We start from the raw sequence: 13,167 nt of genomic DNA, 5'->3' as shown, positions 1-13,167 counted from the left end.
TATTCTATTTATACTAGGCTAGAAAAACTGGACAAAAATACCCCTGCGGGGCTGGCGCGGACCGCGCTGAAATGCAGCGCGGCCGCTTAGGGGTCTTGGCCTTCGATCACTCACTTCTGAAGCTGGGGACGCGGACCGCACAAAGAGGTAGCGCGGCCGCACAGGCTAATGGGCGCGGACCGCACAACAATGAAGCGCGACCGCGTGGACACCAGCGCTGACCGCGTAGAAAGGAGCGCTGACCGCGCATGGAAACCCCTGAAATAGATGCTCTCTGAATCTCCTAACCCGGCCGCGCAGCAAATCAGTGCGGTCCGCGCTAGGTCCTCTTGTCCCCACTTCAATGATTTTTGACACTTGAGCAGGTTTCACTCGTTTCGAGCCGATTTTTTGACTTTTGTCATCTTGTGGCTCAAACCTGCAATCAAGCGCACTTTGTAAGCATTCTGGGTCTATTTTATGACAATTCATACATAAAGCATAGGCAAGTATGGGCATAAAACGTGTTAAAATCACAGTTATTACTTTTCAGATTTCACTTCTTGAATATACTGAATTGAGATGAGCTCGACCTATTGCAAAGATTCACCGCCCTTTGTGCCTTTTGCTACGTAGAAGGGGAAAAAAAGAAGGGAAGACAAAGGATTAGAGAATTCTTGAATTACATATGCGTACGTTAATGCCTTCGTACTGGAAAAGTGGGGGCATTTGTATCTATACTCGCTTTTTGTGTCACATTTTAACCTGTGCCCGCTTTGCAAAAAAAAATTGCAAGCGTACCCTCTTTTTCACATAACTTCAGCACACGGGGCTGAAGTAGCAAAGGCAATTACACAAAACTTCAGCATTTTAGTAGCCGGGCCTGAAGTTCAGCTCTAGAGCTGAAGTTTTTGTTTAGTAACCCGGAAACTTCAGCTCTAGAGCTGAAGTTTTCAAGTTATAAAATAAAAACTTCAGCTCTAGAGCTGAAGTTTTATTTTATAAGTTTTTGTTTAGTAACCGGGAAACTTCAGCTCTAGAGCTGAAGTTTTCAACTTATAAAATAAAAACTTCAGCTCTAGAGCTGAAGTTTTCCAGTTAAAAAATAAAAACTTCAGCTCTAGAGCTGAAGTTTGCCAGTTATAAAATAAAAACTTCAGCTCTAGAGCTGAAGTTTTATTTTATAAGTTTTTGTTTAGTAACCGGGAAACTTCAGCTCTAGAGCTGAAGTTTTCAAGTTATAAAATAAAAACTTCAGCTCTAGAGCTGAAGTTTTCCAGTTAAAAAATAAAAACTAGAGCTGAAGTTTTTGTTAGTGCTGAAGTTTTCAAGTTATAAAAAAAAAACTTCAGCTTTAGAGCTGAAATTTTTGTTTAGTAACCCGGAAACTTCAGCTCTAGAGCTGAAGTTTTCAAGTTATAAAATAAAAACTTCAGCTCTAGAGCTGAAGTTTGCCAGTTATAAAATAAAAACTTCAGCTCTTAGTAACCCGAAAATTTCAGCTCTAGAGCTGAAGTTTGCTAGTTATAAAATAAAAACTTCAGCTCTAGAGCTGAAGTTTTTGTTTAGTAAGAGCTGAAGTTTCCCAGTTATAAAGGGAAGCTGAAGTTTTTTAAAAAGTGGGTACGGATGCAAACAAAAAGACAAAGCGGCTACAGGTTAAAAAGGGGCGCCCAAATAGGGCGCCCCGTGCAATTTTTACGGAAAAGTGTCACTTATATAGATTTAAATATTGTGCAAAACTATTACATAAAGAGAGTCCAAGAGGATGAAAAATCAAAGCAATTGTCCCAATTTAATTAATAAGAACATAATTTATATAAAATAAAATTTAATTGATTTTAAAGTTCTACATATAATGACTAACTACTCAAATAAGAACCATTCTAAAATTTTAGTTGACAATCTAAATGATTTAAAAATTATTTTAGTTTACGTTGATGAGGTTAAACAAGGACTCGCATTTTATATAAAACTTTACCTTGTATAAATTATTTCCTTATTTGAATTATGTAACATAACTATAACAATTTTCATGTTAGTTTTTCAAATATTTTGTATTTTAACATTAACTATTGTGCATGTGAAATAGAAGATTTATACAAACTTATCTCATAGGCTAGGCTTAGAAGATTTATCGTGGAATTCCTTATTCTTTTTTCCAGTGTTTTTTCTCTTTAATTTCTCTATTCCTCGTTAATGATCAAACCATTTACATACAGAAATAAAAAATTTGTAAGCTACCTCAAATTATTCTTTGTGCACATGTATAAATAGCACTATAAAATTTTAGTTGATGCTTGTCTTAATAGTTAATGTTGATGTTGCACGTATTCCATACACAAAAGGAGTTCAAATATAATTAAGAAAAATAGTTCTAATTCAAATAAGAAAAAATTTAATAAGAGAATTTGAGTTGATTTAAAGTCTTAAATTTTAGGGAAAAATTAAATAACTATTCTTAGTTATTAGTAAACTAATTAAATGACTATTCCCAAAATTTAGGAGAATAATTAAATAACTATTTTAAATAATTTTTGTAACATATTATAATTATGCTACATAGTTCAAATAATAAAAAAATTGTATAAGGTAAAATCTTTATTGTTTTTATACTCCTAAATTTTAGGATTTTGATATAGTTGAAATAAGGTTTGAAATTTATAATAATACTTTTAATTTTTTTAAGTCCAACATATATATTAGAAAAATAATTAAATAACTATTCCTAAATATTAAAAAAATAATAGTTAATTATAAATGTTAGCGAAATAGTTAGATTACTATTTTATCCTATGCGAAAACTCTATGTTTAAAGGATAAAAATACGAACGCATTTGGCCTTTTAGTATATATATATGGAGCCTATAAAATAAGGGGGTTGTGTGGGTTGGTTTAAGTCATCAAAGTGTGCATGCTGTCCTGAAATCTCTCCCTTTCGCCAGCAAAGCATTCATCAATTTACAACCCAACATTTTTTAATATATTGTTTCTTTTTACTGTTTTTATTATCAACATTTTCTTGTTTTAGATAGAGAAAATTCCCATAGTTCTAAGCTATAGGAGTTTTTGACGGAGAGAACCAAGTCCGTCGCCGTTTGCCGTCGCAGACAATGGTGGATATGGGTCTTTCCGGATCTGTACTTGCGGTGGTGTTTGGCTTCGTGGCAGTTTTGTGGTTTTTCATTCAGAGAAACGGTGGCCGCAAAGATAAAAATAATGACCCCGCCACCGCCACCACCAGCACCACTACTACAACGGTGTATGATGGAGAATGCAGATCAAAGGATGCAAATGACGACGCTGACATCATCATCGTCGGTGCTGGCGTTGCCGGTGCCGCTCTTGCTCACACCCTTGGCAAAGTTTGTTTCTCTCTTCCTCATCCTTTATCAATTTATATGTACATCTTTTGAAAAAAAGAAGCTAAATTGAGATTGAGGAGTAATTAGATTGATTGATTTATGTATCTGAAGATGAAGAGCATAGTTGATGTGTTATTTCGAAAGACATGAACTTGATTGGTTAATTTGAAGATATCAGAGAAATAAATATTACTTGATAATGGAAGCATTTGGTCTGAAGGAATGAAAACAATATTTTTTACCCTACAAGTTTTTTCTGATATGTATGAGAAGAAATGGATGGTTATAATATAGAACCAAGTTTTACTAGCTGGTGGTGACTGCAAATAGTAACTTATTTTCTATTAAAACTTGCTGTAAATCATAGGCTAAGTATGAAAGGAAAGAGGTAAAAAATGGATCTTTTTGAGAGACTTATGGTTATGCATTTTGGACTACAGGACGGACGTCGTGTAAAAGTGATTGAAAGAGATTTGACAGAGCCTGATCGAATTGTTGGAGAACTCCTACAACCAGGTGGCTTCCTCAAGTTGCAGGAGTTGGGTTTGGAAGGTAAAGTTTCCAAATAATGTAAATTGTTGTCAATTCTGGTCACTTATTCTCTTGAGGTGAAAAAAGGAAAAGATGTCTTAGATTTTTAGCTTCTTGTCTCCTTTTCTGTTGCATTTTCTCATATTTTTCACCTTGGCCTGCTGCAGATTGTGTGGAGAATATTGATGCTCAGCGAGTGTTCGGGTATGCTCTTTTCAAGGATGGCAAGAGCACTCGTTTGTCTTATCCCCTGGAGAAATTTCACGCTGATGTTTCTGGAAGGAGCTTTCACAATGGGCGTTTCATTCAAAGAATGCGAGAGAAAGCTGCATCTCTTCCCAAGTATGTTCCGTTTTACCATTTTTCTTATCGATATACCTCCTTTCTTATATTTAATGATTTCTCTTGCTTGGATTATTCTCATTATGTTATGTAAACTTTTACATCTTCAAACAATTTCCTGCTGAATATATATGGAGGATTCAAATGGACGGCCTTAATAATTTGGGATGAAGGCATGGTTGATTGATTGAAACAGTAGTATCTCTGCTTTTATTGATTAAATGCTGCATGTTGGCTTTAATATTTTAACAGTGTCAAACTGGAGCAAGGCACTGTTACGTCTCTGCTTGAAGAAAACGGGACCATTAGAGGTGTTCAGTACAAAAACAAATCTGGCGAAGAGTTGAAAGCCTATGCACCACTGACCATAGTATGTGATGGTTGTTTCTCGAATCTACGGCGTACCCTTTGCGACCCAAAGGTAAGGACACTTATCAATATTTCTCTTGGGTTGTTTTTGAAAAAGAAGATGGCGTTGGGTTATTAATTGTTTAAAAAGCTAATTTGTGAAATCTTTTGCTTTTACTTATTGTATGAATAAGAATTACTGTTACCCAAGATTGCTTTTACTTTTATGAACATCAGCGTTGTTGTCCCCTCCTATTGTTTCTCTTGATACTTACGATGACATGTCACATTGTATACAGGTAGAAGTGCCTTCCTGTTTTGTTGGTCTGGTCCTGGAGAACTGCCAGCTTCCACATGCAAACCATGGACATGTCATTTTGGCTGATCCATCACCTATCTTGTTCTATCCCATAAGCAGTACCGAGGTCCGCTGTCTGGTTGATGTACCTGGTCAAAAAGTGCCTTCTATTTCAAATGGTGAAATGGCCAAATATTTGAAAAGCGTCGTTGCTCCCCAGGTAAAGAACTGGTGAAAAATTTGTCCTGAATGCCATACCATATCATCATAGTATTATACATACTTAAGTTGCATGATGCTTAATGAGATGTTCGCATGGTTTTTCTAGGTCCCTCCTGAGATAAAAGATGCATTCATTGCCGCAATTGATAAAGGTAACATCAGGACAATGCCAAACCGAAGCATGCCAGCTGCTCCTCATCCAACTCCTGGTGCTCTTCTCATGGGAGATGCATTCAATATGCGTCATCCCTTGACTGGTGGAGGAATGACTGTAGCATTGTCTGATATTGTTGTATTACGTGATCTTCTCAAACCTCTTCGTGATTTGAATGATGCACCTACACTTTGTAGATATCTGGAGTCCTTTTACACCTTGCGTAAGGTAAAAATCATTTTAAATCTTTCCTCCCATGAACAAAAGATTTGGAGCCGGTACCTGTTTTCTACTTTAAGAATCCCTAGTGAAGTAAGAGCTCTATGTTGACTAGTGAGTATCAAGGATCTGCAACCCAAAAACTGATGTGCCTTTGATGATTTCACTAGCTATCAATCCACATATAACGAAAGTAATGTGAAAAGGCTTGGTTCATTCTAGTGTTCTATGATTTCCAACTCTCTCAATTCCACTATAACTTACTGAAGAGATATTCTGCTGCAGCAATATGTGAGACATAACCTAGAATATTATTTACCTTTCGACTTATTTGGCTCACATATTTTATCTGCAGCCTGTGGCATCCACCATAAATACATTGGCTGGTGCCTTGTATAAGGTGTTTTGTGCTTCACCTGACCAAGCTAGGAAGGAAATGCGCGATGCATGCTTTGACTATTTGAGCCTCGGTGGAGTATTCTCAACAGGACCAGTATCTTTGCTTTCTGGCTTAAACCCTCGTCCATTAAGCCTTGTTTGTCATTTCTTTGCTGTGGCAATCTATGGTGTTGGCCGCTTGTTGCTGCCTTTCCCATCACCCAAACGTATGTGGATTGGAGCCCGGCTGATATCGGTAGGTGTCAATCTTGCTTTTTTTTGCATTTAATATTTGCAGTCTTCACATGTTTTTGTATGACCTAGTATTTTGACCATTTCGTGCGATTCAAATACAGGGTGCATCTGGAATCATTTTCCCGATCATCAAGGCAGAAGGAGTGAGGCAGATGTTCTTCCCTGCTACTGTTCCAGCATATTACAGGTCTCCTCCTGAAGTGAAATTGTAACTTGGAAAAACAGAATAAGGCTAATGCCAGTGTGCTACCTCCATCAGTATTCTGGTTGTGAGTGTCTTAAGAGTTTAGTTCAAGTGTTACATATTTTTTTATGCTAGTTTTTCTTTTCTTCCCTTCTCGTTTGTTCCCATGATTGATTGTATTATTAACTGGAAAAGTAAATATAACTTAATCATATATTGCTGTACTGTGATCCGTTTTTGTTTTTCCTTAGGATTGTATTCACTTAATTTTGCCAATTGTAAACCTCTTGTGCTCCAACAACAGCTACGCGAATCACTAGCAAGTAAAAAGGTGTGAGGTTTAACACAAATATACGTAGTCAATTTTACTTCGTCATTGCACTATTTCATGGATGAAAGATACAATTTGGAAGAGATTATATAGCGTGGTTCAGATTTCTCAGTGGATGTTCATTAGATCTACTACACATTCACGTCTTATATTTCTCTTCGAACATGGGCGTAGTTGTTTGGTAACACAGATTTGGAAATCTTTTTGATTCCACAGAAACCACTCAGATCCAGGGCTAATTGAATTATTGATTCATGAGATAAGCGGTTATCGACCACTTAATTTGGTAATTAGATCCAAAACTACGCCTTTTTAATCCTGTCAATCTATTACTCACAAGTTTGGCTAGATTCTTGCATACTAATGACATCAAAATACGAATGATTTACTATTACAATGAAATAAGCACGAAGAGAGTGAAATAGACATCTGGGATTTATTGCAATTTTGGAGTTGAAGAATAGTTGATTCACTATATTAATACCAAAGAAGTAAATCCCTTTTAATGAGTTGACAGAGTAAGCATGAAAACTGACCGAAGCTTAAGATCGAAATTATTGTAATAATGCTTATTGGCATTTACCTTGACAGAATAATTAGTAAAGAGAATGGCCTTCTAAGTTTCGACCTCACTATGAAGCTGTCAAGTTAGACCCTTAGTGTGATACTACAATGAACAAATATTTCCAACTCATCTGCATATAACATAATTCAGCACCTTACATGGGCAATTCAGCCTTGGCATCTCAGATATAATACAAGGCAAAATTCATAGGCTAATTACAGCCTCTATCTTTATTTGACATCTTGAGCTAACTTACAGTGTACTAAAGCCTGTGTGATATACAATGTCAATCAGTATCTTCAGCAATCTACATCACGAATTGAGCTCTTCAAGAAATTAGCACAGCAAGGGAGTGAGCAGAGGAATCCTGGGAAGTTGCAACCTCGGCTATAGAAGTATTACAACCTATGCTGTAGAAGTCTTCTTATGATCGTGACATTTAAAAAAAAAATATCTATTCTAGACCGTATCATGAAAACCTTGGTAAAAATCCAAGAATACCAACAGACAAGATGCACCAGTCAACAAGCAGAAGGCTAGAAGCAAATGGCTTTCATGGTCGCTCTCCATCACGAAGGACCACTTGGATTAGCTAGACTTACATACAACATCAAGTAGAGAATGACCCTCTTAAAATTTTACAAATATTTTGCATCGTTTGTCATGGTTCTTTTATCGGCTCATGCCATTCTTCCTTTCCGACTTTATAGCCTCATAGGACTTCATAACTTCCTTAAACTTTGCTTCAGCAGCCTCTGCAACCAAGTCACAACATCAGATTTCTATAGCCTGATGCAAGCAGTAGCACTTCTTTCCTTTTGTTTTTCTCAAATTTAAAATAGGTAGACAAGTATAAGAAATCAAATAGACTAGCCAATACAATCTACCTTTGTTTTGCTGATTTTGATCAGGGTGAAACTCCTTTGCCTTTGCCCTAAAGGCTGACTGCAAGACAAAAGAAAAAATGCATTTTAATAAACCTTTCCAATTCCAAGTAAATGCTTTTACACGTCTGCGTGACAGAGAGAGAAGCAAAGCTGATAGTCAAAACTGAAGGACCATCGAGATGCCAACTATATCAGATGCCCTTGCAACTAGCTCAAATTGGATAATCAAATTACATAATAGTAAGCAGAGATCAGTGAGTACGAGTATGTATAACTCCCTATTATCAGCTTCAAGTGATCGGCAATGCCAGCAGTTCCAGATGATACTTGGCATCAACTACTTGAATTTGACGAGGCAGTCAAAAACTGGACTTTGGAGTCAATTATTTGTTTCTTTTCTTATTTTTCCTACCACCTATTCTCACCATTTCAGATTGAATGTTTTTGTTTAATTTACAAGGATTTTCATAGAGTTGAAAATGTATAAATATATATATATAAATATATATATATATATATATATATTTTAACAGTTAACCTACATTATTAGACATCACTCTGAAAAAGGTTTAGAAGGGAAAGGTTCAAGTTGAAACAGAGGAGAAGCAAGCTAACATATGGAAGTCGTGCATATCTGTTCACCAATTCAAATAGACACACTCCAAATGGGATTACATCAAGCACAATTTACATAACCGGGAATTCTTGCTAGTTCTGCAATAGGTCTTAACTGAAGTTTGCCGGAAACTTCTCTAGTTTCTTTTGTTGTAGCAATAAATCAAGATTCCAAGTTACTCAAAAGGTTCAGTTCTATAAAGGCAAGTTGCATGATCATTTTAAAAAATTAAGTACTCCGCTAGATCAAAATATATTGGAAATATGTTCTCTTCCGTGAGTTCAGATTTTTTTCTTGTTTTTGTTATTTGTGTATCAGAGACAAGTGGCAGGCAAAAGAGGTAAAGCAGCTTAGCTTGCAGTCTCTATTAAAGAAACTAGGACCACAAAAAAATATAAGTTGTTGACTAATTAACAGAGCTACCAAATAGATTGGGGATGAAGTCATTAATTTTCATCTGGACAAGTATCATTTCATTTTATTCTTCACCTTTTTCAGGCAGTATTTTTAAACATTAAGAGGCTACGGATGATTTTGTCATCTTTGCCTAGTACCACAAATAGATCTACAAATGTTTTATTCAGAAAATTCAGAAATATAGGAGCAGCATACAGTAGAAAAAAATCTTAAGCCTGTAACTCACGCAGGGAAGTAGAAAAAAAAATTCATATACTCAGAAAATTAAGAAAAAGGAGATAAATTTTTTACGCCTGCATTCACAAAGGGGCAGCTGGGGTGGAAGCACACAAAAAGAACTTTGTCTCTGTTGTTTAGTTTTCTCGACCATCCTCCTCCACCAGGGTCCCTATCGGGGTAGGGGTAAGGCCTGCGTACACACTACCCTCCCCAGACCCCACGGAGTGGGACTTTACTGGGTCGTTGTTGTTGTTGTCCTCCTCCACCAAGGAAGAGGTGAGATCAGGGGGCCTTAAAAATGAAGGGAGGGAACAAAGATTTAAAAACAAACAAACAATGGAAGGTACACATGTAAAACAGCACTAATTTTCATTTTAATACTGGGAGAATTTTCAGACATTTCGGAGAATGATAAATACCTTTATCTCATCATCCGTGTAAGGCTTCGTCCTACACCTGTCAAAATGGAAGGATCAAACATGTCAAGTTTCATGTCAATGTCAATATCATCACCTAAGAACACATCCACATTAAACATCTGGCATCCAGATACAGACTTCTTGGCAACATGAAAAACTAAAACAGCTTTTATGTAATAGAAAAATTACAAATAGGGAAGAAAGGTAGGTATGTGTAATTTACAGAAGAAAAAACATCCTCTAGAGCAGCAAAACCTTCTATCCTAGACCACCTCATCGTAGATGTAAGTGTTTAAGAACATAATGATTGATGTCATGATCTACATATGGTGAAAGTAAAACTCAGTAAAAGATTAAATCACAAAAATGGCATCTAACTATCCAGAGTCTGTAGAACAGATCTTCACCTTCATCCAAGTAAGATACGTGGAGCACTTGGTAGGTTGCACCATTCACATCATAGTTATCTTTTTCTTATCAGATTGCAGTTAGAAAATAAGTCGAAGACGAAAATTTTAAGTATTTTAGTTTATGTCCTTGTTAGAACTAAATGGTGACTTCAAATTAAAGAGCCCACAGTGCTGTAAAGGTGCAGCCAGTACTCCTATGAGTCATATTCTTTTAGGGTTGAGGTGTATGCTTTGGTGCTCGAGTGGCCAACAAAAGTACGGAAACTACTTATTTTCTTCTTTTTTACCCCTTCTTCTTTATGTGTTGATCCAAAACACCCCTAGCAAAAGAACTGGCCAAAATGCACGCCTCAGGCACCAACGCATTTGCCTCAAACCAGAATAATGGAGGTAGTAATGGTACTAATCACCTTTCGTTCTAGGACTATCATCTTTGCAATGGAGTCTCTTTCTTTTCCTCTTTCGGGTTGTCTATTGGCGTAAAAAGATCGGGGGTAGATCATGGAGAAGCGTGGATATTTTCCCACAAGTATTAATAGATCAACTCAACATCCAAAAGCATATTACTACCTGTCAAGGCCCAAAACCGAGTAGTGATGTGATAACGCGTAGCTTGTATTGGCCCTAGGAGCTTCCCTGAAATTAGTTCCCCGGTCTCTGAATGATGTATCAGCCTTCCAATACCAGTCATTCCTTTGGGAGTGCTGATGATAAGCACCTGGCCCATTTTCTTGCCAGCTCTCGTAGCTCCTCTTATATTTGTTTCTCTCCCTATTGAAAACACTTTGCATACGGCGTATACGCTCCTATGAAAATCATAGAATGTTAGGTCAACAATAATCCCATGGTTAAAGGTAGAATACACATATAAATATCAGAATGAACTCACAAGTGGAAATTTATCCAAGATCTCATTACATTTTCTTTAGCTCAGATATGTTAGCCATAAAATCTAACATCTGTAGTTAATTGTGAGGGTCACATATTATGAGATTGGAGGCAGAAACAATCAAAAATTCAATCAGGCAAATAAAGCATAGGTAGCATTGAAGATTTGACTAGAAAGAAAGACGGATAAGGATGAGTGTTCACCATTATTAGATGTCCAACGGTTCTTACAACTTCAGTGTATCATCACAAGAAGAAATAACGGCAAATTTTATTTCCATTCCCCAACCTTCTAACTATAAGATTTTCCATAAATTTTTACTCACGGCTTATTTGAGATATTGGGTCACGATTATATCCAGAAGAAAATATGGTATTTGAATTTTTTAGACATGGCCAAATTCATATTCAGAGAGCCATACATGCATTCTGACGAATACACATAGGGGCCTGGATTCATATTCCAATCTCTTCATACGAGTTCACTTGCTTTTAGTTGAGAAAGACTTTGACAAAGTTCTCTCTTTCAATTCGATATAAGGAAATGAGAGTGACAAAAAATTGTTGAAGATGAAGATGTAGCTCACCACTCTCTCCATTTCTTCTTCATACTCTTCCCGCATCCTGCGATTATATCTTTTCCATGCTTCCTCCTGAAAACTTGTCCTAAAAGAACCCCCAGCTCGAGCTTTCCGTGCCGACTGCATCAACTTTTGCAATTCAAAGAAATAATTATTAGCTCAAGCCAAAAAAAAAATTCCTCCACCCTGCTCAGTATTTACCAAAACAACTGGAGAGTAACCCTTTTCTAAGCACAAATGTCAAAAAAACATGAATTTATCACGTACTCCAACAAGAAAGCAACTCTGTATGATATACTTCATCTTATACATGCAACAGTTAATTAGAATTGAACTCGCAAAGTAGAACATTGCAAGAAAACAGAAAAAGCAATAGCTATGACAACACCTCACTTCACAGAGTAAACATACTCCCTGAATCATAAGAAAATAGCACTACTAGTATTAAAAGAGGGAGACATCTTTTTCTTTTACAATTACTTTTTATTTTTAAAATTTATAATGGTGATTTCTAAAATTTCTGTAATTTGATAAATATGCAAATTTTATTTCAATTTCAAAATTTTAAAAATCAATATCCAAATTCACATCGAACGAGTTTCTTTTTATTGTTAAATTCACCTCGGATGAGCTTTCCTCGAATCCCTCATTCTTATTTGGATAGATGGAGAATATTTTCCAATTTCATCTTCTTTTTATAACCGATAAATTCTCACAGGCCAGTTGGCTTTCAAACTCGTTACGTGCGCCTCATCACAAATTGCTTAGCTCTTAACCACTGATCCAAAGACCTGAGAGCACCATTTATCAATCATCTTCTGAGTGGTGAATTATGTTTAGATGTGAGTAAAACTTAATATATGCCACATATCAATGGGTCAGAATCATTATTTTTACCCTGAGGAAATGCCCGTATGAAGTCAGTATTTTGACGGAAAAAGACGCTCAATTTCAAAGACAAAATGACCAACCTTCCATTTCCTTAGGTTTTTGGGGCCGACTCACATATGTTGAAGATCTAGAATAATAAGAATATGCACAAGAGAAATTATATAGAAGAATGATTGATGCATTTTTCCGTCAGTATTTTGACGAAAAACGACGCTCAATTTCAAAGACAAAACGACCAACCTTCCATTTTCCTTAGGTTTTTGGGACCGACTCACATATGTTGAAGATCTAGAATAATAAGAAAATGCACAAGAGCAATTATATAGAAGAATGATTGATGCATATTAAACATATCAAGATCACATTTTCCTACCTTTGATATTTATCTCTATCATTTATTTTAGATTGTGAAGATATGGCCCTTGTGCCTAACTCAACCCCAAAAGTTAGTTCATAAGGGAAGGATTGCCCAAGACCATATAAGGAGATCACAACCCATTCCCTCAACCAATGTGAGACTAATACCCCCGGAACCCAGGCATACCAACTAAAGCATGGCCAATATTACAAGGGGGACCAAACAGGAATGGATCTAACACTGGTACAATGTGAAGATATGGTCCTTGGGCCTAATTCAACCCCAAAATCCAGCTCGGGGGGGGGGGGGG

General features: G+C 36.4%; 2 protein-coding genes across 3 annotated transcripts in view; one reads left to right on the top strand and one right to left on the bottom strand.

The window, feature by feature from the left end:
• Window positions 1-2,879: 2,879 nt before the first annotated feature.
• Window positions 2,880-6,505, top strand: LOC109210468 (squalene monooxygenase-like). The gene is made up of 8 exons (XM_019373889.1): window positions 2,880-3,344; window positions 3,785-3,896; window positions 4,043-4,217; window positions 4,470-4,638; window positions 4,865-5,083; window positions 5,192-5,467; window positions 5,814-6,092; window positions 6,193-6,505. The coding sequence occupies exons 1-8, from the start codon at window positions 3,093-3,095 to the stop codon at window positions 6,301-6,303; spliced, it is 1,593 nt and encodes a 530-aa protein (XP_019229434.1). The 5' UTR covers window positions 2,880-3,092; the 3' UTR covers window positions 6,304-6,505.
• Window positions 6,506-7,268: 763 nt separating this feature from the next.
• Window positions 7,269-13,167, bottom strand: part of LOC109210467 — a 9,464-nt gene continuing 3,565 nt past the window's right edge. Inside the window, exons 3-7 of one of the 2 annotated variants that reach the window (XM_019373888.1) lie at window positions 11,615-11,728; window positions 10,710-10,945; window positions 9,730-9,766; window positions 8,059-8,116; window positions 7,269-7,926 (exon numbers count right to left, since the gene is read on the bottom strand). In XM_019373888.1, coding sequence (XP_019229433.1) covers window positions 7,844-7,926; window positions 8,059-8,116; window positions 9,730-9,766; window positions 10,710-10,945; window positions 11,615-11,728 — 528 coding nt within the window. In that variant the 3' untranslated portion in view covers window positions 7,269-7,843. Of the gene's footprint in view, window positions 7,927-8,058; window positions 8,117-9,729; window positions 9,767-10,709; window positions 10,946-11,614; window positions 11,738-13,167 lie in introns of both variants that reach the window. The other variant, XM_019373887.1, reaches the window with a different exon arrangement.

This window comes from Nicotiana attenuata, unplaced genomic scaffold, assembly GCF_001879085.1.
Source record: "Nicotiana attenuata strain UT unplaced genomic scaffold, NIATTr2, whole genome shotgun sequence".
Taxonomy (NCBI): Eukaryota; Viridiplantae; Streptophyta; class Magnoliopsida; order Solanales; family Solanaceae; genus Nicotiana; species Nicotiana attenuata.
The sequence above is the reverse complement of the archived record's forward strand: the minus strand, read 5'-3'. Positions and strand labels throughout refer to the sequence as shown.

Excerpts from the sequence above, each read along its gene's own strand:
- LOC109210468 (XM_019373889.1), top strand. The coding sequence starts at position 3,093 with ATGGTGGATATGGGTCTTTCCGGATCTGTACTTGCGGTGGTGTTTGGC. Across the intron at positions 3,897-4,042 it reads GCAGGAGTTGGGTTTGGAAG|ATTGTGTGGAGAATATTGAT; the intron begins GTAAAGTTTCCA and ends GGCCTGCTGCAG. Across the intron at positions 4,218-4,469 it reads AAAGCTGCATCTCTTCCCAA|TGTCAAACTGGAGCAAGGCA; the intron begins GTATGTTCCGTT and ends ATATTTTAACAG.